Here is a 26,799-nt window from a genome sequence, read left to right as displayed (position 1 = left end):
CGCTGCACAAATCTCTGCAGCCCACCCAAGGAAGGTGGCTCCTGCAAATGGGATAGCAGACCTGACATCTGCAGTCAGTGTTTGCTAGTCAAAGGCCAGCACAGCTCTTACATGTGGAAAACCAACTTGTTTTCCGCCACACCAGGATGCCACCTCCGTTTCCATGATGTTCCATCATGCCTCAAGTTGCTTTACATCAGAATGAGAGGAAAACACCCATAAAATTGTGAAATAAATCAAATCGTGTTATTGAAGACTCAGTCTCTCTAGGACCTTTCCATTCATGCAACTCAATAATTGCTTCCTCTCAGAGAGACCTCCCAGCTTGCAAAGGGACATTCTTTGAGTTACAATTCCCCAGCCAAGTACTTTATTCAACTTCTTTCCAAAAGAACTCAGGCTTTACAGTTCTGAGCTTGGCTGTGGCCTTTCTTTAATTTCTCCACTGTAATTCAATTAAATGCACACTGATTCAGTGTCCTACCACAGGCTTTTGCATTGTCACTAGTAGAAACAGGCAAACCAAACTTCAAGTCCTAAACCAGAATCACGTTAGAAAACTAACCCCAAATTCCTGGCTGCAGAGCTCAGGTCTGCCAATGGCTTCTTTTTAAGAGTGCAAAAATCCTCTCAACACAGAAACAGGTAGAAATACCATAACTTGGATATGGATGTGTATGTTTACTACTGTACAAGTACATAGTTTGAGTTATCTATTATTCAGCCTCAGGCTTAAAGCTTTGTTTTGTTTGTGCAGTTAACACACTGATTTGATTTTCTATACTTAATATCCTTGCTTGGAGTTGGAGCTGAACATCTGCAAACACAAACTTCATTAATGAAAATGGTTTGGAAAAACCTATGTATTGCTAAAGAGAGCTGCTTAGTTCAGAAGCACTTCCCCCTCCCTGCCCCCAACAGATTCAAATGACTTAATCCAGGTACACAAATGGCTCATTTCAAATCCAGAGAGATTTGCACTGCAAACTGTGCAGCATGTCTCTAGTCCATACGTAATAGTGTGGGGGAGCATCCATCAGGAGGCAGCTCCATGGGCTATGGCTGCACAGTAACAGTATTTGAAGCAGTTTTGTATTTTACATTGTCCTATCTCCATCTGGACATGAACACTATGGCCCTTTATTGGTGCTTTTATGCTGTCTGGCAGTGATCAAGGCCAGGCTGGATGGGGCTTGGAGCAACCTGCTCTAGTGGAAGGTGTCCCTGCCCGTGGCAGGGGGTTGGAACTGGAGGAGCTTTAAGGTCCCTTCCAACACAAACCATTCCAGGATTCTCTGACTCTATCACTGTTTGGTATCCAGGGCTGCCACTTAAAATTTGCCTTTTGTTCAATTAAGAAAATATGAATGGAAAACTTCCAAAAGCTGTTACTGACTTTCAGTCATTTGAAGTTTAACAGCAGACTCCTTGTAACCAGGATGCTTCTGCATGTTGATAGAAAAAAAAAATGTCCCCACTGTAAACCCTTCAGAAATAAAGCAAATCATAGTCCTGCATGCTAAACCTTTCCAACTGCACTCATTTAAGTTACAATTACAAATACTTGGTAGTCACCGGCAGTAGCAACAGTAAGTGCATATTATGTACAAAATGGATGTGAGGATTTTTTGACCAGGCCATTTCTGAAGCTCTCCCAAAGTATTTATCTCAAGGACTCAGAGACATGCAGCACTTGCTGTATGAAGTTATTAGAGCAAAAACCTGCTGAGATTACGCACTGATGATTAAGAGCAAAGAACAACCTGGCCCACACCACTCCTGCATTGGGGATCATCACAAGCCAAGCAAGAGGGAGTAGAGGTTTGTACCATTCGGGAAATGATGAACATCTTATTTCTCTGTGAAGAAAATACAACAAACAAAACTCACTGGAGTTTGGTTAATAGCGTCTCAATGAAAAGAAAGACTAAGCACATTAGAAGAGCGTGAGTCTCATTTAAGATCAGTTTAATACAACACAATTATTGTGGGGAAAATTAATATTTTCCATGCTATTATTCCAGCATTGCTGCTAATATTAGAAAATGGGAGCAAATAAGTAGCAGCTGTGAAAAACACAGACATGGAGAGCGTGAATAGTGTTACAAATAGTAGATTTCTGAACAGATAAGATTGTTCCTCTGACCTCTGATGACACCAGTGAGATAATAATGACTGGGCTGCTAATACCCTTAAACCAAAGGGGTGTTAATTCAGCCCAGCAAAGGATTACAGGTCAGGAGTAGGACTGCAGGGAAAAATATGACACTGCCCTTCAGTTTACATCGATTCACTTGCAACCTGACCTGTTTAATGTAAAGTTATAAAACCAGGTGTCAGCAACTTTCTTTTGTAAGATTCACAACTTCATTTGCAACCTAGAACTAAACCACCCAGACTACCAAGTTACTGCACTGGAGCAAAAGGGACTATAAAGTCTATTTGATCCCAAGTTCTAATGTGAGGCTTCCTATCATACGATACACAGTCCTTCCAGATAAGGATTTCTCAGCGCAACCACAGGCCAAAACAAGTTGATTTTTGGTCAGATACAAGATAAAAAGTCAAGACATTTAGGCCACAAAACTGAAAAGATCATAAAAGACTTTATAAAGCAACAGTACAGTATGTACCTTCTCTCCTGCGTGTGCTGGTAGAACAGCGAGTGTCAAGTCTTTCATGTTTTCACACCATTAGTTTCTCTGCTAGTAAGTTATTAACTGAAATACTTCACAAAAGAATCATAGATCTGCAAAATTTTGAATGAAAGAGATGCAACTCTTTAGGAAACTATGATGAAAAAGCTAATTTTTAGTTTTAGGGTCCAGCAGGGAGGAAGTTGCTAATGCAAGGCTGGAGATGGCTGCTGCTTGGTCAGGATTTGGCCAAGCAGTTCGCAGCCAGGAAAAGCAAAGCCCAACACAGACATGCTGAGATGCTTGTACTGGCCCTAGAGAGGCACAGCTATTGCCATGGTGGAGGGAAGTAGAAAAGTCTTCGATTTTACCCTGTGATCCCAGCCTGCAAGTGGGGAAGGAAGAGCTGGGGAAGGGGTGGTGAGGTTCCAGCATAGCCAGTGTAGACAAGCATGCCATTAACCAAGCCAGGCATTTCCTACTGCTGGTCTGGTGGCCTGTTTACACCCAGAGAGACAAGAGCACACCAAAGTATGAACTTCAAAAAGCTGGGAATTGGTATCTTTGGAATTATCTTTGACATTGAGTGTTGATGTTCAAGTTGGGTTGGAAAGTTGAGTCCTTTTCCTGTGAAGCAGGAGGGAGGTCAGGCCCATAATTCAACTGCAGGGCTACTACATCTCAGTGTTAAAAATAGCATGCAAAGATATTCTTCCAGGCATTATTCCACTGATACAATCTCCAGATATTTACTGCAAGGACAAGGATGATTTCAGGTCCCCAGCACAAAGGAGGCAACAGCAGCACAGATAAACTTTAAAGAGAAAATAATTTATCCATAGCATCTTCCTAGACTTATTGTCTTTGGCTCTATGGATGGGGATTGTGCCTGTCCTTGAATGATCTCCATATGGTGGTTAAAAGAAGAAAAATGATAATAAAAGAAGAGTTTCACTGAAGTAGCAGTTTGGCTGATAACCTCTCCTGATGATTGGCGTCCCTGTTTTGATGTGACCGCAGTGACAAAGAAATCACAGCGCAAGCTGAAATAGATATAATGGCATTGCAAAACAGCCAAGGTAAAGAGGAAAACAAGTAAAGGTTCTTAAAATAGTGCTCGCTGGAGCGTAAAGTCAGGAGACTTTCTAAGCTAAACCATGAGGATTTATAGAGCCCCCAACTCCAAGGTTGGCTTCCCTCCTCCTGCCGATGCCTGAAATGCATTTTACCCTCTGGTGCCAGGTATGAAATGATACTGTCTGTAGAAAAACTAGTATTTCAGCCCATGTGGGAAACACTCTGACAAGTGTATTTCTGAAGGCAAAGAAAACACTTTAAGACCCACAAGTATTTTGCCTCAGGAAATTTCCTCTTAATCTTCGCACTGACACCTCTCTCAGACACTTCTCAGCACTTCAAACCATCCAGGAGGCCAGCAGCAACTATTCCCAAGGTATTTAGTTTCTCCCCACAGATTTCTGCAACTATTATGTTACCTCAGATCTGAAAGGCTGCTCTTCTCCTTAAAGTGACAGGTAATTGAGCGGGTGCACAGCAAGGGGCTCAACAAAGATGTTTCCTCCAGACCAGCTCTTTTCTCCCCTCACCAAAGACAACAAGTAGTGCTTCTTACTTGAAAATGGGGTCTAATTCTCAGCTAATGTTCTCTTAGTAGAATATATTTCATAGCAAAGTGTAATTATAGATTTGGATCAGACTCAATTAAAAAAATACAGCAAAGGTCATTTTGGGCATCTTCTAACAGAGAGTGTTAACAAAAACCAAGCAACATGTAGACAAAGAGTGGCTTCGGGGATGACTCCAGCTGCAGCCCCAAGCATGGGGTATACCCAGAGGCAAGGGGGTATCTTTGTAGGCACGTGGGAAGTGGTAACTCTGCAGGGACATGGCCTGCTGTTGAGTCCTCTCTTGCCAGGTAAACACTTTCAAGTATTGCAGATGCTGCATCTGCATGTTCCAGAGACAGAAACTCAATTCTCTTCATATACTCATCTACAAAAATGTCTACTTGTGCAGACGGGAGGAAGCCAAGTGTCTAAAAAGCGTTAGCTATGTGAAGGAGAAAGTCCCCAAGCCTCTTGACCAAAACACATTTGCACGCGAAATCACTGCAGCGAACAAGGAACTGGGCCATGGGGATCACCACATGCCAGCTACATTCTGCTCGCCTGGAAATGCTCTGGGGAAGGCAATAAATTTACTCAGAGTGCTAAAAGACAGCTTGTATTGTCCCTGGGCCTTATTTTAGCTATAACTTAAGTGTGTGATGTTCATATTTTCTCATATGTCCCACTCTGTTGTGCAGGTTTGAGCCTTTGGGAAGGAAGAGTGAGTCCAGAGGAGGCCCCGGAGCTGCTGCGAGGGCTGGAGCAGCTCTGCTCTGGAGCCAGGCTGAGAGAGCTGGGCTGGGGCAGCCTGGAGAAGAGAAGGCTCCTGAAGGGGAGACCTTAGAGCAGCTCCAGGGCCTAAAGGGGCTCCAGGAAACCTGGAGAGGGGCTTTGGACAAGGGCCTGTAGGGACAGGCCAAGGGGAACGGCTTTAACCTGCCAGAGGGGAGATTGAGATGAGCTCTGAGGCAGAAGCTCTTCCCTGTGAGGGTGCTGAGGCGCTGGCACAGGGTGCCCAGAGAAGCTGTGGCTGCCCCATCCCTGGCAGTGTTCAAGGCCAGGTTGGACACAGGGGCTTGGAGCAACCTGCTCTAGTGGAAGGTGTCCCTGCCCGTGGCAGGGGGTTGGAGCTGGATGAGCTTTAAGGTCCCTTCCAACACAAACCAGTCTGGGATTCTGTTATTCTGTGAAGGTGGGTTTTGGCATCCCAAGGCTGTGAAACACTGCTGGAGTTTCTGGGTAGGTAACAGAGAACATGGAAGTTGGAAACACTCGCCCAGATCCATATCTGGTTAGCGCAGGGCTTTTTATGAAGAGCATTATCACAGCTGACAAGCACAAGACAAATTACAGCACTTCTGAGAAATCAGCATATAAATTAATTGCACTTATAGAAGGTGGCAGAACTTTATACCAGAATAGGAATATATTGAGATTTTCTATTAATGTGTTTGAAACTCAGAGCCATTTAAGCCCTTTCCAAAATTCTCATTCACTCCAGCTTTAACTAATTCTACTGTGCAGCATTTCATGTCAAGACTAGCTACTTCCACTACTTGGAAGGTGAAACACGGGAAGGGCACTGCTGTCACAGCCCACAGACACGTGCAGACTGCTACTTACTCTCAGTTTTCCTCCTATCAAATAAAACAAGTTCTGGGGACATGAAAAATCTGAATTCAGTAAGGAGAGACTTACCCTGGGGTGGAAGCCTTATAGGAGGAACTGTAGAGACATTTCCAATATGGGAATTAAACAAGAAAAATCCTCATTGATATCACCATCTGTAAGTGGGAAGTATTTGAAACATGACTTTCCAGCCCCCTAAAAGAGATTTACTTCCTTACCAATCTAGAAATTATCTTCTCTATTCTGAAACTCACTTTAGCAGCTGAATTCAAAGATGAAACAAATGATTTCTGAGCATTGTAATATTCTGTGAAAGAACGAAGCAAGGTCCTGAACTCCACATCAATGTGTTGCATTCAGCAGGCAGACAATCAGAGAAATACTGTAATTATTTTTCCTAATCAGTACCAGAATTCCCAAGTATTCTAGTTTCTAAGGAAACTGGAAAACCAGAAGGTAGAGGATGTCTCTGGGTAGAGGTAAATTAAATAGCTCTTTTGTAACAGTCATTTGTAACCACTTCCCAGCTCTTTCACCTTGGCTCTACCCATGTTATCAATTGTTTTAAGCATCAAGTGATTCCTGTCAAGAGAAAAGAAATTAAGGAACTGCAATGAGTGATCACACATGAGTGCACGTGTGGGAGCAAGAGAAGGCAATGACAGCAGCCTGTTTGAGAAGATGAGCTGAGATTAGTACCCACGTGTCAGGATCAGTACTCATATCCTTGTGGCTAAGGATCACTGGTGTCCAACCAGTTTGGCCTCTGAAAACAGCAGGGTGTGAACCCAGATATGGGAGAACACCATCACACTCAAAAAATCTGCTATTGAAGAAGAGATGTAGCATGGAGATGGGTCTGCAAGTGGAGCATGAACCAGTGCACATGGTACTCTTGCTTTGGAGTAGCCGAATCCCCAATCATTTTCCAGATCTCATTTTCATAGAATCCTGGAATGGTTTGTGTTGGAAGGGACCTTAAAGCTCATCCACTTCCAGCCTCCTACCATGGGCAGGGACACCTTCCACTAGAGCAGGTTGCTCCAAGCCCCTGTGTCCAACCTGGCCTTGAACACTGCCAGTCTTTTCATGGTTACAAACAATTAAGGAACACCATAGCCTCACACATACAAGCTGCCTGGAGACTTCAGCATTCACAGAGATAATCCAGCAACTTCTTTGCTAGATTTTGTCTTAGCAGCAGCCACAGCAGTTCACACAGCATCAGGCTGGCTGAAGAGACTTGTCAACTTCAAATCGAAATCAGTGCTCAGCACTAGGAAAAGCAGGGTTGCATTTTAGGACTGTGCTACCTGTTCAAGCTTCATTAAGATCAGTTCTGTTGGCCAAACATAGCTGTCTGATGCCATCTGATTTACTCTGGGTGTCAGGCATCCACCCAGGGAGAGTGGTTGTGATGTAGGGTGTAAAGGGAAACCCCTAGTGCTTGCCCTCAGCCAGCGGTCTGTTCGCCATCAGATATCAAGACCCCAGAAGCAGAAAAAGGAAAGTAACATTTTGGTGGAGGTTATAACACTGAATTCCTGTACAATTTGTAATGTTTCTTTATGTTGATGCCTGGGCCAGAGGTGAAAAGGCAGCACAACATTATTACTTTGGATTATATTGACAGTAAACAGTCTGAAGCTGTTTCAGGGAGAGCAGACAGGGACCTTGATGGCTTTTACAACTGTGGAAAAAAACCCAAAACAAGAATTTTATGTCTAAATGTTTACAGCAAGTGATACCTTCTGAGCGCTTGAACTGGTGAAATGCATGCTTGCCTGGGGAGGGCAGGACTACAACACCCTCAGTAGTCATGGTTCCTTGCCTTGCACCAGCTCTCTGCTATAAACCATAGATGGTACAGGAGAAAACTTATCCAAAATAGGAAAAAAATCTCCTCTGGAATAAGCAAGAGAAAATTAAGTGATAAATCTTTAGTTTGCGAGTGAACACGATCAGTTCAAGTCCTAAGAATTGTCTTGGAAGAAGAGAAGATGGGAATGAATCCCGCTTCCACCACCCAGGGCAAATCAGATCTTGCTGCAGTGAAAAAAGGTAACTTCAAATAGTTCTGTTCTACCCTCCTCCTCCTCACTGAAACAGGATCATGCCTGGCTGTCAAGTTCCAGCATTGGAACAGGCTGCTCAGAGCAGCGGTGGAATCACCATCCCTGGAAGTGTTCACACCATGTAGACAAGGCCCTCAGTGACATGGGTTAGTGGTGGCCTTGGCAGTGCTGGGGAACGGTTGGGCTGGATGATCTTTCCCAACCCAGCTGGTTCTATGATCTGTCCACAAAGGCACCACAAAGCTAATTTTAGTTAGTCAAGCTTCAAATTGATTTATACAGCCCAGAAGGCAAAGGACAGAAGAAATAAATCAATATAACCAGTACTGACACAAGAGGGAGGGCAGGAGCCAATGCTGAAGATGGACCATGTCATTTGGCTAAAGACACACTTGCATGGACATGGCAGTCTATGGTTGGGTTCTTGCAGAGTGAAACAAAAATAATGGTGCTAAAATAACATCTCATCCCAAATTTGCCTTTCAAGAGTCTTTCAGAAAGGATACGGACTACCTGAAAGGCCCTGCATTAGCCTTTTTTGTGTTCTCAGCTATAGGGAATAAGTGTCAATGTTTTGTTACGTTGGCACAAGTAAATACAAGCATGGCATCTTATTTTGACGAGAGGGAAAAACCCAAAGAACTGTTCACACTGCACTATCCATAACAGTCACAAAATAGTGCTGCAGGACATGTGTAATCAAATGCTGGGATACATCAGGCGAGACAGATTTCGAGCTTTAAATCACTCTGGAGAACCATGTGCTAATTCAAGCTGTCATGATCTGGCCTGAAATTTTCCAGCTATATGATACTTTTAAGGGAACCTGGACCTTGCCAGAGGCTTTGCAATGAGTGGCACGCTGCCTTTTAGTAAGGCTTTCTTCTATTCTGTGCAACTTGTGACAATGTGCACCTTGAGGTATTGTTTTCATGGTGACAGTAAGTTCAGATGTGTTCACATTACAGTTTAAATGACCGTGCAGATGCAGTCTAAATGCAAACTCACAAATACCTTCTTTTAATAGCTGAAACATGAGGTGCTATCAACTATCTCACTGAACAGCTCTTAAGAGCTTACTTGAGTTTAAAGAGAAATCCAAGAGTGAGATGAACCACTGGGAAAGCACTTGGTGTAATTAACCTGCTCCTTACACACAACCAGAGCTGTACCACTAGGACTGCAGGTAAATCTCCAAAGCTGGAGATGTTTGGAATGCAATCAAAGGAGCATCCTTTCTGTGCAGGGAGGGAGGAGCGACAGCTTCTGCTCCCATAAAGGCTCCTCCACCCAATAAGAGCACAGACACAACATCACCCAGTTGTTCTGTTTGGGCAAAAAGTGCTATTGCCCAGTCATAACTGACTGATGGAAAGAAGTGTGGTGGAAACCACATGCAGATCCTGAATTAGAAGATTTTCAGCTCCCTGCAACATCAGTTTTTAGCACTGCCTTTCAAAACAGAACAACAATCACTTCATACCCCTGCCCAAGCTGTCAAGTGATTGATTGGCTTCCCTTGCAGTCAGTGGAAATTAAAGGAGCTCAACACTTTATAGCCAGTCTCCAACAGCCCAATGGGTGCTGTATTATATATTATTTGACTATTACACACACACTACTCAGATTCTTCCTCCCAGAAGTACTTTTTCAGAGAAAGACCACAGTCCTGATTTATTCCTAGGGCAGAGGAAAACCACCCAAACAGAATTACTCTTGGGTAAAGCTGCAGTATTAGAATTCACTAAAAGCCCAGTGAACAAATTAAGCTGCCACTACACAGCAGAACAAACCAGGAGCCTGAAATCACATCACACGCTAACAGTCTGGGTGCATCACTGGGAGATGTGCAGGCACCTTCCTACAATGTCCCACCACAGTTCTCTAGCTGTGAGCTCCTGAGCTAACAAGTGGAAAAGAATATACTTCAACTTCCTTCTGGAGCTATAGAAAGTCTGGAAAAGGGTTTTTTAATAATAAATAAACCATATTAAATTTATTTTTTATGGCCCTGAGGTACCATAGTATTCTAGGCATCTCATAAGCAACAATAGAACCATAAAACATATAACAAAAACCACTGGGAATCAGAGGAACATTAAATATTTAACATTTTATCACCATGTCTTGCCAAAAACATGTTTAATTCTTACAAAGATGTCTTTGCGCTTGTCTTCAGGCATGTTATCTTATTGCAAGAGATGCAAGGTGGAGAGGCTGCACCCCATACATACCCACTTTTTCTGTGTAGGACAAAACCTACACAGCTATTTTCTCATCTTGAAGAGGGTGTGAATGCTCAGGAGGACACTGGGGTGAAGGCAGAACCCTCTGTGATCTTTACGTCTTATATGCAAACATTACACGTTATATACTGGTGACTATCAAAGAGTCCATGAGCCCAGAATTCTTCCCCTGCCATAGGCAAGAGAAACTACAGAGGGCTGCAAAGAAATCAAGTATCTTCACACTTTAGCAGAGCCCAGATTTGGATCCTGACTGCATGTCTTAAAGCCTTTTGTGAAGCAGAAAGCAGGTTCAAATCTCAATTTTCCATAACATCGCTTACAGCTGTTGAAGCAAAGCCAGCAGAAATGTAGGACTAATTATCCCCATAAACCCCCAACAATACACATGTTCTCATTTCAGCCAGATTTCAAGATTCAAGTGCTGCATAAGAACAACACATTTTCTTGAGGCTCTTTCAAGTGGATAATATTTCCTACTCCTGCCTTTAAATTATTTAGGAAATAAAGCTGGAAACTCTACAGCTGCTGTTAAAACAACAATCATCCTTTAAAGCCTTTTGAAATACTCATAGAAAGTAAAATCCTTATGCCTAAAAATAATATAAATCAAACCTCCATCAAAAGGCCTGGGCATCGAAGAATTCAAGCGTCAGTGGTGGGTTTTCACCTCAGAAGTACAAAGCTAACACTAGATGGCAAAACAGAGGGAGAACTGGAAGTCAGAGAAATGCATTTCCAAACCAGCCTCTACAGGGTTTCTACTCCAAAAGGCTTCATAAATTACAAGATTAATTTATAGACAGTGAGAGGTGTTAATAGGAAATTCACACCATTTTTCTTTCCTTATTCCTCAGAACAGCTTTTCTTGATAATTCCAACATTTCTGCAATATAAAAAAAGAGTTGGAGACAAACAAGTGCAATTACATGATTCCCAAAGCCAAGGTTTGAGAGAAATAAATAATTCACAATAAAACAGTGTGCTAACGAAGCTACCTCTGACACCACTGAGTATTGTAGATTCTTGGACCTGGTTGGAAGGTTGAAATAAGCATAACTCCTTGGTACAGAATAAGCAGGAATTATACATTGCATATTCAGAAAAGTGCTTTGGCTCACTTAAGTAGTGTCTTGCTCATCACTCACTGATAAAAACCCATTCAAGTAAGGAAAGAAGACCAATATAAATATAACACCACATATACTTCTCTTTCCTTTGCTGAAGATTTCCAGTTCTCGGCTCCTGCAGCAAAGCCTCCATCCTAAAATAAACTGGTTTCATTACAAAACTGCTTCACAGGGGCCATAGGAGCTGAAAACTAGCCACGTGCCATGCCTGATGTTACTCTGAGCAAGGAGCTGACAGAGAAGCAGGAAGCACAAGCTGACTATTTAGCACCTCTCATTGCTTGATTGACAAAGCCTGATCTGGGGGAAAATAATGGGAATTAGAGCTGTTCTCCTTGCAGGTGATTACAGGCTCATGTAACTGCTAGTTTAATGAGCAAAGGTTATGAAGGAAACCAAATGAGAAAGAACCACAGCTAGTCCTATGGCGAGGGCACACCTTTGCACATAATTATGTTAATCCTGTAGGCTCTACCAGCTAATTTGAGAATAAAATTAAACCCAAACCACTGTTGATCTTTCTAAACAAAGAATCAGGAAGCACAAACTTTATTCCCTGCTACCAGTGGATGGGAGGATTCACTGGTACCAGATACTTGAGAGGACTTTCTCAACCAAAGTTTGACCTCAGAAACACTCTTTTTTGGGTCTTTTGAGTTTTGAACATTCACTCCAGATTCTGATAGTGCTGGAAACCTTAAAAATAAATGCTTTAGAAAGACAAGTGAGATCTAGTACTAGTCCAAATCTGAAGAGATTTTAATATACATCTATAATTGGATTAGTGATCTGGCAGGTCCTCTTTACACTTGTGATACGTTGTGTATATGTGTCAAAAAGATGCGAATGTAGTTTAAATATACAACTCTGGAGTTCCATTGCTGTAAGGACAAATCTTTGCCTGGGTGGATGTTGCATATCAATTGGACAGGCCCCTGCTTTAAAAGGATGAGAAATGACTTTTGTTTCTATAAATACTTTGTACAACTCTGTTTTAATTTGCTCAGAACTTGACTTACTGCCATTGCCTGCCAATTGCCACTTCCTTTTTAAATCTGCTGCCTTATTTTCTAACAAATTGCTATTATTACCTTCTGATTATGCAGTCTTGGAAGCAGCTTTGCGATTGCAGTTGGCTTTGCTGTACATAGCAAAGCATTTATTTATGAGAAAACTTCCAGCTGTCGTGAAGAAAAAGCTGAGGATGAACTGTCTGGTGTTGGAGTCACTGCTCATAGATGCTGTGGGAGAGGACCAAGGTGGTGATGGAGGACAGCTGGAGCACCATAGAATCATAGAATAGTTAGGGTTGGAAAGGACCTTAAGATCATCTAGTTCCAACCTCCCTGTCATGGGCAGGGACACCACACACTAAACCATGTCACCCAAGACTCCATCCAATCTGGCCTTGAACACTGCCAGGGATGGAGCCAACCACGACAGGGCCTTGTCTCATTCTTAACAGGTTACAACCACAGGGTCTACAGCCAAGATTTTGTTAAGAACATGAAATTATTAATAATAGAAAATGTTTTACTCTTTTAGTGCTTCAGATTGTTTGAGGCTAGAGGGTGTTTACTGAGCAGGGAAGAAGTAATGAGGTGTGATGTATGTACTAGAAAATTTGGCTTCAAGGTATATATTTGTAACTTGTGAGCTACGAAATCATAGAATCCCAGGCTGATTTGGGTTGAAGGGACCTTAAAGCTCAGCCAGTTCCAATCCCCTGCCACGGGCAGGGACACCTTCCACTAGAGCAGGTTGCTCCAAGCCCCTGTGTCCAACCTGGCCTTGAACACTGCCAGGGATGGGGCATCCCTGGAATTGACTTCTCCCCTTTTTATTCATTTATTTTAAATTGATTGCAAGCCCAGCTTTTTTACCCCACTTTTTATTTGCAGGGAAATGTACTCCACTGCACCCCTTGGCTGTGACGTGCCTTTCTTTATCCAAAGGACTACAGGCACTTCTTTGCCACCCTCCTCCATATGAATCCCTCCACATGCTCTGTCGCTGGAGGAAGGAGCTGGGGGTCAGCCAGTGCTCTGCATGCACACGATGCTCTGGCTGCCTGCACAGGGCTTCCTTCTCCTTCCTCTGATTTTCTTCTGCACTGTAGTGTGCCAGATCTAACCAAAAATTGTCAAAATGAGCTCCCTGAAGAGACCTTCCCATGGGGAGCCTAAATAAAGGCAAATAGATCATTGGGGTGTAAGACTGGTGAGATACCTTCAACAGTGTAGAATGTCTCACAGGCAGCTATACATGCTGAGACTGGACAAATAAATAAACCTTGGTGTATAATATGCTGCAAGAAACAGTGAACTTGTGCAGATAACGCCCATTTTCCAACACCTCAATATATTAAGCTAAATTGAGCTTTGATTTATCTACTATTTCACTGTTTGCTTAAGATATGTGCAACTTATGACCTCTCCTAGAGCAAATAAATGCAAACTAGAACGTGTTGCTGTACTCAGTGTATCAAAACTGAATCTGAGCAGACGGGCAGTGATTTATACTGCATAGACAGCACAGGCTATTAGGGAAAGCAGCATATGTGGAAGGGTGGTGTTCAGCTTAATTAATGCTGTGAATGCAAGAAGCTCATTTTACTCCAAGTATGGTCATTAGAAGTCTTTGATGTATGTAATTTACCCACAGCAATTGCTGACATGTGCTTATGGAGATAACTTGATGAAGCATCATTGTATCAGTGGCAATGGGATGCTTTCAAGGACAATGTTTGTTTTAAAACGAGAATCTGCTGCCTTGATAGAAAATAATGATCTGGAAATACAAAAGCCAGCAAGTGATCTCTGAAAATAAGGTGAAAGCATGTTTGTCCCCTGAAAAGCCACATGAAGTTATCCTTTAGCAGTCTGTCATCCTCAGCCAAGTACCAAAAAGTCTGAGATTTCAGCCTCCCTGACACTGCCCATCATGAAGATATATTAAGCTGCAGGAACAAGACATTTAGAGGGCAGAGGTAATCCCAAGCATCATGTCTCAGCCATAACAATGAGGATAATTCAGCTGTGGAGTTGAACCCTATCTAAAACATGGACAAAGCAGGACTGTTTCATAAATATATATGGCCTTGAACACTACCAGGGATGGGGCAGCCACAGCTTCTCTGGGCATCCTGTGCCAGTGCCTCAGCACCCTCACAGTATTCCATGACAACTAAATTCCATAACACCTCCTTCTCATGCTCACATCACTGGAGACAAATCCTGGGTCTCTCCCTCAGCGCCGCTTTCCCATGTGTGAATTGGAACTCGGGGAAGAGAATTAAACCTGATTTCCTAGGTAGGGCTAAACCCAACTGGACACTAGTTTCCTCTGGGGAAAGGGGAAGTTAATTAACAGTGTATTATCTTGAGAGGGTCTATCACAAGCCCTGGAGTTGGCAACTAAAGCCATTACTGCCTCATTTAAACTGAGTCCTCTCCACTCTGCTGTTCCTCCCTTCGTTACCAGGGCAGGACTCAGCTCCTCAGTACACATTTGTATTCCTGCAGAGTTTTTTTCCCTCTGTTGTTTCCCATCTCTTTCATTAAGAGGGCTTAATGAAACACTTCTCGCATTAAGAATTCCATCCTTGCTGCTGGATAATTATTCTTCCACAAATATATCTCAAGATCAAAACAGTGTTACAGCCCTAATGGGATCACCCTGGTACCACAGCTACTAATCAGCCTTTGGCTGCCTTGAGTCTTCTTTTTCACAGCAGAATTCTTTAGGAGTACTTTTTCAATGCCTCCTCCCTCCTCTCAGTGCTCCATTTTCCTCCTTCCCCTTTACCTTCCCCTCCTCCTTCCCGTTCGCCTTTCCTTTTCCTTTTCCCTTTCCTGAAACCCATTTTACTCTTTGCTTCTAGATCCTGACTTTTTGTTTCACTGATACCTACCAGAAATATCTTCTAGGCAAGACAGAGACATTCAGGTCTCTCACAAGAACTGCTTTGCCATAAGAGATGTAACACAGAAAACCTAATTCTCAGTGGTAGTGGCTTGACACTGCTCTGGGCATAGCAGCGAGGGAAAATCATTCAAGCGACTTTAGTTGTGTCAGTAAAATATAAATGCAATGAAAATTGTCTTGGATTTCAGGAGTCATCCCAGTCTCCTACATCGCATCATCTTGCTGAGCACAAGGCAGGAGGAGTGAATATAGTTTGTACCTGTATTTCTTTATGAGATGAATTAACAGGTTTGTGCTGTCATCTGCAGTCAGAAACATGAGAGCGTGTATTATCTTCAGGATCTCAGGAGGGCGAGAAAATTTCAAAAGCATGAAATATTCCCCTCCTTTAGCAAACCTTTTTGTTCAGTTATTTTATAGCCAGCAGGAGCAAACTGTTGGAACTTATCCTGAAAATTGATGACTACCAGTAAAAGATCTCGTAATGATTTGGGTCACTTTGAATCATAAAAGTCATCGTTGTTCTCTTGGCTATTAACTGCTTCCAGAATGCAGCGCTGCAAGTGTCAAACCTGAATGATGTGTGATGCATTTAGCTAACCTCTGACTCCAAAAGTATCTCTCTGTAAGATTATACCCCTGTGATGAGAAGTGCAGATACCCAGTGGGGTGTCCAGAACAGGCACGACACCAGAATGAGGGGCACCAGGGCACAGCTGATGCCTGCTGGTGGGGATGAGGTTATGGCTCTGAAGTCTTCACACACATTTCTGAGACTGCAAAATCATTTTAACCTTTCCAAAATACATCAGTGTGAAACTCTGGAAAAGCTTTCAAATGCTTGGAAAAAAGGAAACTGAGATTTATAGAATCTGTGTCAAGGTCCAATATGGAGTAAAAAATCTCATACTCCTGAAAATCTCTTCCCCTGCATGGTAGAGACCTCCAGCCCATCAGGACAAGGGACTGCTGAGCCTATTGCTGCCCTTGAGCCCTCAATAGATTCCTAGCATGGAAATAACCTTCCCAGCCTGGGCACACTTGAAATGCTTCCTGTCTAGGGTCTTAAGACAGTTACCCATCTAGATGGGCCACCACAATACCCTCAAGAGGTCCTTGCTTGTGCTCTATTTCAAGCACCCGTCCATGATTACAACCTGCACTTCCTCAGTGATGCTGTTGCTACTAAGCCCTTACACCATCCTATCACCAGCTCTGTGTTTTTCTGGAGTTACACATACTTCTCTCCCACTCATCAGTTTAAACTAAAATACAGAGACTTCTGAAATGACTGCTCTGCTCAGACGTCATTGACAAGGAGTGGGATCTACAACACCATCATATATCCATCCTATTCTGCCTGCCCAGGAGTCAGAAGTACACCACTGCTGGCATGGGAATCCTTGCAGGTCAGTGTAGTGCATCCCAAATCTGTTTCTCCTTATATAGTTCCGGTGTCCGGCTATTTAACTTCACAGATATAGTCAATATGTGCTCCATGTTCTTTCTGCTTCATTTCCTAAATTATCTGGATAGTGCAAGCATGATTATAAAGGCAAAAGAATTTTTACACAAAAGTTGATGAGCCTGAAGGCCAGAGAGGCCAATAAATACATAAGGGTAAATGGAAATGGGGAGAGAATACCAGACTAATGTATCTTTCTTTGGTAAGAGAGCTTATTTCCTTCAAGAAAAATGCAATAGATCTGCCCATGCTTCATCAAAGAGTATAATCTGTTGTAACATGAAAAGTGATTGGAGAAAATGGGAAATGAGCACAAGAATTAGAAGATGTTTCAAGAACAGGCTGAAAGGGACAGAAAGTGCACATCACACTGAAGAAGAGGAAGAAGTACCCCATGAACCCCAGGATCACACTGCGTAGTGGGGAGTTCTTTGTACTTGCTATTCACACATTATCTAGAGGAAGAAGGGCCAAATATCATAGACTCATCGAATCACAGAAACCCAGACTGGTTTGTGTTGTGAGTGACCTTAAAGCCCATCCAGCTCCAACCCCTGCCACGGGCAGGGACACCTTCCACTAGAGCAGGTTGCTCCAAGCCCCTGTGTCCAACCTGGCCTTGAACACTGCCAGGGATGGGGCAGCCACAGCTTCTCTGGGCACCCTGTGCCAGCGCCTCAGCACCCTCACAGGGAAGAGCTTCTGCCTAAGAGCTCATCTCAATCTCCCTTCTGTCAGGTTAAAGCCATTCCCCCTTATCCTGTCACATCTTCTCTCTGTAGCACGGTTGGATTATACTTAATTAAAACTTCATCCATGAGAAGAACAGTGGAGACTGAATCTCACCACTTGAATGATCAGCTCAAGATGTCCATGTCTGCAGCTCCTCTGCTGTTCCCCCAAAAGATGACTGCTATTGCTTCAAGGCCAGCAGCATGATCGTCTGCATCCACGCTGTCCTCCCTGGAGCCAGCAACCTCCTATGGCCAGAGCCATGGATACAGTTTATGGTTGCAGAGAGCCATTAGACTCAAGTATCAGGGAATGCACTTCATCTTTCTCAGCGGGGTGAGGAACATCCATCCCATTTTCCTCCCCCCAGGCTTTGCCATCAGGGACTATGCGAACACCACAGGGCTTTCACGTCACCCCACCCAGCATTTCACTTGCTTCTCCAGCTTCCCAGACAAATTTCAAGTAAAAGGAATCTCAATAATCCTCCCAATTAAAAATCTAAGGGCTGTTCCTCTGCAGACCCCTCTCAAGGACCAAACAGCAAAGTCAAAAGTGTTTTTTCGCCTCCGTGCTTGTTGTCACAGTCTCATGGCAGGGAGATGGGAGGGAGAAGGAATTTACTATGTGGGAAGCTAATTGGAATCATTAGCTGTTGAAGAAGGGAATGGTGTATTGAAGTACCAAAATCTGTCACTAATGACACTAATGAAACAAAGCATTATACCCTACAAGCAGAAACTTGACTTGAAATGTTAGAGTCGTACTTTAGCACTAGATAAAACCTGCCAGCTTATTCTGTATCCTTAATATTGCTTTGTTTTGAGAACTGAAGAGATATATTAGCATCATTTTGTCACTAAATCACTGTTATACCTTTCCATTTAAATTTAGATAGATAAAAACCCACCGCTGATGTAGTTCTTGAAGATGTGCAATTATTAGAAGTTACATACATTATGAAAACAGATTTTTGTGCTTAAAACAAAGATTAAGGTTGCATCCCACTGTTTAAAGTATCTTATTGTTTAAAATTGCACTTTGTGTCCCTGAAGTCTAACCACCTTTCGTCTGTATTCACACCTCAGACTCTGTGTTTCAAGAAAACCCTTCTAAGAATGAAGCAGTATTTAAATGTAATACATGCAATCCCCACAAGGTGCCATTTTCTGCCTATTTGTGCACTCTATTTGTATATAAAGGAGTGCTGGGATATACAAACGTTAAGCGTGAGCTTGTTTCTGTGCTTGGAGACAGGGACTGCAGCCTGCAGCCATGGCAGGACTAGAATTACTGCTCCACTACGCTGTGTTAGACTCGGAGCAAGCCTGTTCCAAACCTACCCTGACACAATATTACAATATAATACAAAGGAAACCAAAGAAAACTCTGCTGGAGGACAGATGATACAGGCTCCAGGTAACATTTCTTCTCAGCAAAAATGCAAGCTGCTTCACTGTACTATGAACCTGGCTTCCTTTTCTATTTCTTGTTACTCTTCCTCATTTATAACACTAAGAAATATGCTGGACTGTACCTATGCAGATTAAAAACACCTACTGTGAACTTATACCCACCACCATGGCACAATGTGCAATGACAGGAAAAGCCTGGGGCACAAAACATCCATTTACCCCGGCCCTGAAGTACTGTCACTCAAACTCCATCCCTTAAAATACAACTGCAGAGCAAGAGGTGGAGGTTGTAGCAGCAGCCACAGCTCACACTACACCCAGCGGTACCTGAATGGCTTTGATTTTGCGCAGGGCTCACTCTTTTTGTATGTATCCATGCTGAGACATGCACACATGTATGTATCCATCCTGAGGTTCACTGGCTAGCACTGGGGAGGAGGTTTACTTTCAAGGTAACTTAATAAATTGACTCTTCAATGCAGCCCAAGCTTATTTTTTTCTTAGACCCCATAGGTTTTGGCTTGCACCCGGATTTTGCACAGAGCCATTTATCACATCATGCTTGACTTCTGCCTGCTCTCTGCTTGAGTGGCCAGAGCTGCCCAAGGCTCCCATTAACTCCATATCTGCCCCAAAGCCATGGGATTGCCCTGTTCCACCGGCTGGAAACCCTTTTGCTCAGATAAGCCTTGGGGCAGATCGGTTGGGCTTATAATGAACAGAGAAACAGCCTTAAGAAGGAAGAGTTTTAATACTTTAATTAAAGGTTTCAGATTCATATGAGCAATTTTAAACTAGAGGCTTGTTTTTTTTTACAATTACATGGTCCAGCCGTTCGGGTTCCCCTTGTAAAACTTGCTGGGAATCATGGCATTCCCTGACGTTTCTTTGTCTTGCTTTGGTTTCTCTAATGAGATAATTAAGGATCTCATGGTTTGTTAAGATAAAATACATGAAAAAGGTGTTTAAAGGTGTTGATTCAGGATGGGAAGCCAAGTAATCACAGTTTCTTACTACCTGTGATGTGGTGTATCCTCCCCTCCTCAGCACACGAGCAATCACTCAAATGAGGAAGCAATATTGAGATTTCAAGTCCTAAAAGGGTAAAATTACTCAGCAGCGAGTGGAAACTGTTCAAAGCCAAAGGAGCTAGCCCTACAGCTGCAATGGGACTGGAGGCTGCCCTGGTTGTTCCCAGGGTTGAGGGGTTCCACATGCTCAAGGAAAGGCAGAGGCATGAGGAAGCCCTTTGCTGAGAGAGTGCCAGAAGCACAATCGTAGAATCCCAGCCTGGTTTGTGCTGGAAGGGACCTTAAAGCTCATCCAGTTCCCACTCCCTGCCACGGGCAGGGACACCTTCCACTAGAGCAGGTTGCTCCAAGCCCCTGTGTCCAACCTGGCCTTGAACACTGCCAGGGATGGGGCAGCCACAGCTTCTCTGGGCACCCTGTGCCAGCGCCTCAGCACCCTCACAGGGAAGAGCTTCTGCCTCAGAGCTCATCTCAATCTCCCCTCTGGCAGGTTAAAGCCATTCCCCTTGGCCTGTCCCTACAGGCCCTTGTCCAAAGCCCCTCTCCAGGTTTCTTGTAGCCCCTTTAGGCACTGGAAGACTGTTAGAAGGTACAAACACAGCTCTATACTGCCAGAAGAGACACCTACAGGAAACAACTTTCTTGTGTGATTGCTTGTTTGATGGTGTTTTTCTTTCAGAAACGACACAGAAGAAAAAGTGAATGAAGCTGAGCTGCCAGTTCTTCTTTTTTATGTGTTACAGGAGAGCATCTGAGCAAACTCCTTTTACAGAATGCTCACCTACACACTTGGGCACTGTAAAGAACTTTTAAATAGACATTAATTACATTCAGCTTTAGGAAAGTTGTCTTAATTTAAATGAGAACCTCCAGGGTACAGTTATGAGACATTTCATGAGATTGCTGATGAAATTTAGTGCTCTTTCACAGAACACTTTAATGAAAATATAGCTAGGAATGAAGATCAAGGAACTAAGTTTAGATCAGAAACTCATGGCTAACAGAGCAAACAGTCTATGCTGATCACCAGCTGTGAAGAGATCAGATAGCCATGCTAGGGACTAACTCTTCAGCAGCTAAAACATGGGTTTTTCTTAGTCTGATGAAAAATTAATGAGTTCATCTTAGCAAAATGATCGAAAACTCACAGCCTGAAGTGTCTTTGGGCTCAGTGTGAGCAGCAACACCTTGTGGGTTAAGCTTATAATGAAAATAAAATGTAATGTATCAGTTCTATCAAAACGTGACAGTCACAAATGAACTAAGCTGTTCACAGAGATAATAGCAGGGAATCTTTCAGCAAGCACAGCAGTAATCACCCTAAAATAATAATAATGAAAAATCTTCTCTTTTATCTCGTTATACAGGTGTAAAGAAGTGTTTTCCTTAAAAAATCCATTATATATAAATATATATATCTCTAAGTCATGTGTAGTCATTTTGAAAGGAAAAAAGTCAGTTCGATCCTGTGAATAGAACAGACTAATCCTTTTCAGTAGGTATGACTTGGGTATTGTAAAAGCTACTGCTGCAGGTAGGTGTAGAGAGTTTGTAGTCCCCATTCAGCCATATGATCTTAAAGCCAGTAACAGATAGTGGTGTTGTTATAATCCATTTTTTCCACTACTTCACTATAGCATTTCTCTGCTACCACTCCCATTTCTGCAGTCCTTCATTCAGCGCTTACTGGAACCGGTCCCCTCCACAACTACTGTCTCCTGAGTCAGCTCATGGTACTGTTCACCTGCTCTGGGTACATGTTGCCCCAAGAAGCTGTGGCTGCCCCATCCCTGGCAGTGTCCAAGGCCAGGTTGGACACAGGGGCTTGGAGCAACCTGCTCTAGTGGAAGGTGTCCCTGCCCGTGGCAGGGGGTTGGAACTGGGTGAGCTTTAAGGTCTCCTCCAACACAAATCAGTCTGGGATTCTATGAAAGGATGAGTTTTCTGTTATTTTCATGTAAAAACTCCAAGGCAGTGACTAGAATGTGGAAACATGGCTTATGTATTGATTTACATATACAGTTCAGCTATATAAAATTTGATAGTCCCTGTTCTCTTTTGCCACTATAAAAATCCTGGGAAGCAATGTCATAACACAGTAAAGCACAGGGAAATCACAATGCTTAGCAGGGATGAATTGCATGCATGTATCAGAGCTGATGGAAATTGGATAAAAAATAGAAATAAATGTGATTTATCACATTCTGTTTGTGCTTATTATGGACTGCTCTTAAGTGATAATCGCTCTAAAAATACAGAATTATTGCTTTTGCAATCAGATTAAAATAGAACTAAAACTAAAATATAAGGAATTAAGCCCAGTAAAACAATTCTGATTGATTTCTTAAGAAATCAAAACTGTTTTCAGCTATTCTCTGTCTTTACCTGCTTAGCCAGCAAGAATTGCAGGCACAGACTGCATGCGTTTTTGGGAACTTACCATCAAACTTTTCCATTTCTCCAAGTTAATTCAGCAGACATCCCATGGGCACTGCTCACACACAGCTAAATCTCTTGCACCCTTATCTCTTAACTCTATCTGGATGAAGAAAGTCTCATTCTTTATTTCCACAAATTTACCCTTGAATAATGAAACCAGGCTGTTATTTGTTGCCAGCACCATAACATCCCCTGTAAAAAGCACAGCTACCGTAACCATCTTATTTCCTGAACTTTTCCATAAGGTATTAACCTAAATCCAAATCTCCAGAGTGTCTTGGCTGAAATGAACCATGAACAAGATTTCTTGCTCTGTTTGAGTATTCCCTCAATGAATGAAACCTTTTCAACCCCACCTCCAATTGATTTGGGGGAAAATGGTGGAAAGATGCTGTTTCCTTGGTGCTACACCCAGCCCCAAAGAGTTAACACCACAGCAGGCACCAGACTGAACTCCAGCAAGGGGTTCATTCCTAATGATTCCTAGATCAGGAGATGCCAGAAATGGCATCTAACTGCAAGAGCACCTGTACTCTCACTTGTGTTAAGATGTCTCACCACTCGTGCACAAACTCTTATGCCTTTACATGCTTTGAACACACACACCACATAGATGAGGCTGTTGCAAACGTGTCCATGAGGCTCCATGTCCTTTCCCTTTCTGTCTGCAGCAGTGGGTCACACATGGCTCTGCAGCTGCATTTAGCAGTCCCTCACTCTCATTCCCCCATTCCCAGGTCTGACATTCCTCATTCTGCACTGAAGCAGGCTCTGATCAACTGATCCAGACCTAGGGTGTCTGCAGCATTCCACCCCACCACAGCATCCCACTGCAGCATTCCACCCCATACAGCATCCCACCCCACTGCAGCATCCACTCACCCCCTTTCACTGCAGTCTGCAGCTTCCCAGTTAGCCCAGACTCATTTCCTGATGCAGTTCTTCCTTCAAGCAGTGTTTTTGCTTAGAGAGTTTGCAACTTCCCTGCTCCAGTTAGATTGATTTATTAGAAAAATTCACTTTTTCTTTCCAATACACAAAAATAGAATTAAGAGTACAAGAGAAGCACAAAGAGATACAAATGATGGCCTCCATGTGCACATTGAATCATCATCTGAAATGGTCCCTGAAGAAAAGCTCTGGCAATATGGTGTGGTCCTTCAGTTGTGCGTGGACTTGCTGAGCTGTTACAAGGATCCCAGTGGGAAACCCTAAAGTACCTGCACCCCCACCGGTTCTCCTTGTTGTGTTTTGATGCATTTTCAGGGTGTGCTGTCCCAGGGCAAACAGTCTCAAGGTGAAAATAGAGAGTTCAACCCATACGGTTGGGTCCAGAACTTTGTAACCTGAAGCAGCAGAAGATGTGGGTTAGGTGAAATCATTTCTTCCCCAGCGCTGAGGTCAGTGTCTTGGGAAGGGTCCTCCAGCTCTACGAGGGCAAAAGTTTCTCCATCCTTCCTATTTAAAGGTGTGTGCCCACTCCTTGGCGAATGGATTTCACAGTCCAAAGGCAGCTTTTCATAATCTGAATGCTATTTTCAGCCAGAAATTCATCAAAAATTCCCCCCCCCCCCCTTTTATTTTGCAACAATACAAGGCCTCCTCCCCTCTTCACTCTACAGGACCTGCTCACCACAACTCACAGCCACGTGGAAAAAAGCAGCTTAAATGCAACTAATGGCAAAATTCACTTTCCTCTGCACCCTTAAATGTTGGAGCCAACAGTTCCCCTGCTGAAACAAGGGCCTGAAACCTTGAATGGGGTTCTATCCACTTTAAAAAGGAAACAGGGTATAATTTAAATGTCTTCTTACTCGAGAGTCCTGGAAAATAACAACATGAAGAAAGAGATTCTGTCCGAAATATTTTAAAAGCCATTTTCAAATAGAGATTTTTCTTATGTAAAAAGTGGTTTTTCTTGTATGAAGCCTTTTTTTCAAACAGGAGATGAATAAAGAAGAACTTTGTCTACATAAACCTACACGATACCAGTCCAGTTTGCTCTTTCCTTCACTCCAGGTCTACTAAAGTTGGATATTTGTAAACCAGATACTCTGTAATACCATTCATTACATTTTGGCCCAGGAAAAACTTTGTATACCTGATTCTTTCCCTCCATCAGACACCTTCACCTCTCACGTATTTTGGGGTTTTAGACAGTTTGAGGGTTTTTTTTGTCAAACTTGTTTAATGGTTCCAGTATAATGCACAAAAAATGTACATTATAAAGGTCCCTGGGGCTGTTTTCTTGTAAACAACAACAGTAATACTTTAGCTTTTTATTTAAGAAAGCTGTGTTTTTGTTATAAGTGAGGAAGACGGGGCTGGAGAAGGCAGAGAGCCAGGAAGGAAAGGCAACAGATTATATAGTTCACAATTTTGTTTTCTTCAAACTCGTCAAAAACCAACCAGAAGGCAAAAGCAGGGAAGAGGCATCAAGCATTAATAAGAAAGTACGGGCGGCCCAAACCCTCTCATTTGAAGCATTTAACAAAATACCCAAATATTTGATAAGATGCCCAAACATCACCGCTGTGGCTGCAGTTCATTGGTGCTGTGCTGCTTTTTTCCAAAGCTTCATATAAAATACACAAACTACATGTATGTGTGGATGTGAGGATAAACCAGAGGCGTTTTTACTGAGGCTGCCTTACCAGGTGCCCCAGGAAGGCAACTGGTGGCAGGGGGGGACAGATATGGGACATGGGGACACCTGCACCACGGCCACCAGCTCCCCAGAAGATCACCAAGGCAGTTAGGAGGAAAACCAGCAATTAAAGAGCTCCTCAGTGGGGATCCAGCTTAATTTTGGATGCTCGATTAAATCTGTAATTCTTCATGCAAAGTATCATCAGCTCTGCAGGCTGACACAAAGATCTTTGTGTTTGGAAGAAATAAAGGGGTTTTATTTATTAATGCTGCAGAGGACACAGGGTTGGGTGCCCCACATGCCAGCAGGGTCCCCGCAGGAGTGAGGACTGGGGATGATGGCACATCCCTGGCAGTGTTCAAGGCCAGGTTGGATGGAGCTTGGAGCAACCTGCTCTAGTGGAAGGTGTCCCTGCCCATGGCAGGGGGTTGGAGCTGGATGAGCTTTAAGGTCCCTTCCAACACAAACCAGGCTGGGATTCTATGACTTCTGGGAAGTCCAGGCTGCAAACCCAGCACCCACCAACCCTGACCCACTCAGGGGGCTGCAGCCATGGCTGCTGTGGGGCTTCTGCTCTGCTTTGGGCTGTGAAAAGGGGAGGAAACCACCGTGGATACCCACAGGGCAGGAGGTTAAAGCCTTTCCAAGGTTTCAGTGGGAAGGAACAGCGTGAGAAAGGAGGGAAAGCAGCTCCGATGGACAGCCCCGACGGCTTCCCTCTGCACCCAGCACACCCCAACCCCGCTCCCTTCCTCCTGCACCTCTAATTTATAGGTTACATACAAAAATGTCCATTTACAAACCCATTCCTCTCCGGTGCCGCTCTCACATCGGAGCCCCGGCGCCGGGGGATGCCCGCAGCCCAGCGGGGCAGGACCCGCCGCTCCCCTCCGCCGCGCCGGCCTCGGCCCGTCTCCTCCTCCTCCTCCTGAAGTTGCCATTATCGAACATCTTCTCGCAGTTGGGGTCGAGGGTCCAGTAGCTGCCTTTGCCTGTGGAACAGAGGAAGGGTCCGGCGCTGCGGAGGGGCCGCTCCCGCCCGGCTCCATCACCCCCGATCCCCGCCCCGCTTACCCGGGTCGTCCTCGCCCCGCGGCACCTTCTTGAAGCAGTCGTTGAGGGAGAGGTTGTGGCGGATGGAGTTCTGCCAGCCCGCCTTGCTCTTCTTGTAGAAGGGGAAGTTCTCGGCCACGTACTGGTAGATCTGGCTGAGGGTGCGCCGCCGGCCCGGCGCGCTGTGGATGGCCATGGCGATCAGCGCCGAGTACGAGTAAGGCGGCCTGGCCGGCCGCGGGCACTCCTGAGGCGGGCTCAGCGCCGCCCAGCCCCGCTCCGGGCCCGGCGGGAGGAGCGGCCCGCTGGGTACGTAGGGTGCGGTGTGGCCGCCGAGCCACAGGTAAGGGCTGGCGGCGGGCGGGGGCCGCGCCGGCGGGCAGAGGCCGGGGCACACGGCGGCCTCCAGCAGCGCCTGAGCGTGAGGCGGCGGCGAGGCGGGCGGCACGAAGGGGTGCATGCTCCGGCGGCTCCGCGCCGCTCCGCGCCCCGCCGCTTAAATACCGCCCGCGGGTGCGGACGGCAGCCATGGGATACCCCCACCGCAATCACCCCATCCCCGCCCTACGCGTGTCCCCGGCCCCTCCGCCCGCCCCGGCTCCTCCGTCCCAGCGCAGTGCATCGAGCTCCGGACCCCGCGGTGGGCATCACCCGATCGCTTTCCCCTGGGAAGAGTTTCCTGGGGGAACAGTGAGGATTTGGGAAAAGAGAAGGGTGAGAGCCAGCGGCTGGTAGCACCTTCT

General features: G+C 44.3%; 1 protein-coding gene across 1 annotated transcript; it reads right to left on the bottom strand.

The window, feature by feature from the left end:
• Window positions 1–23,341: 23,341 nt before the first annotated feature.
• FOXI2 (forkhead box I2) lies at window positions 23,342–26,524 on the bottom strand. Its single transcript, XM_030487052.1, has 3 exons — window positions 26,078–26,524; window positions 25,807–25,995; window positions 23,342–23,699 (listed from the first exon to the last, which is right to left on the bottom strand). Exons 1-2 carry the CDS (start codon window positions 26,514–26,516, stop codon window positions 25,829–25,831), a joined length of 606 nt encoding a protein of 201 aa, XP_030342912.1. The 5' UTR covers window positions 26,517–26,524; the 3' UTR covers window positions 23,342–23,699; window positions 25,807–25,828.
• Between the last annotated feature and the right edge of the window lie 275 nt (window positions 26,525–26,799).

Source organism: Strigops habroptila, chromosome 5 (genome assembly GCF_004027225.2).
Source record: "Strigops habroptila isolate Jane chromosome 5, bStrHab1.2.pri, whole genome shotgun sequence".
Taxonomy (NCBI): Eukaryota; Metazoa; Chordata; class Aves; order Psittaciformes; family Psittacidae; genus Strigops; species Strigops habroptila.
The sequence above is the reverse complement of the archived record's forward strand: the minus strand, read 5'-3'. Positions and strand labels throughout refer to the sequence as shown.

Bases quoted from the DNA above. Each gene is read 5' to 3' on its own strand.
- FOXI2 (XM_030487052.1), bottom strand. From the start codon at position 26,516: ATGCACCCCTTCGTGCCGCCCGCCTCGCCGCCGCCTCACGCTCAGGCG. The intron at 25,996-26,077 runs GTAAGCGGGGCG...TCTGTTCCACAG, and splicing joins GCGGGGCGAGGACGACCCGG to GCAAAGGCAGCTACTGGACC.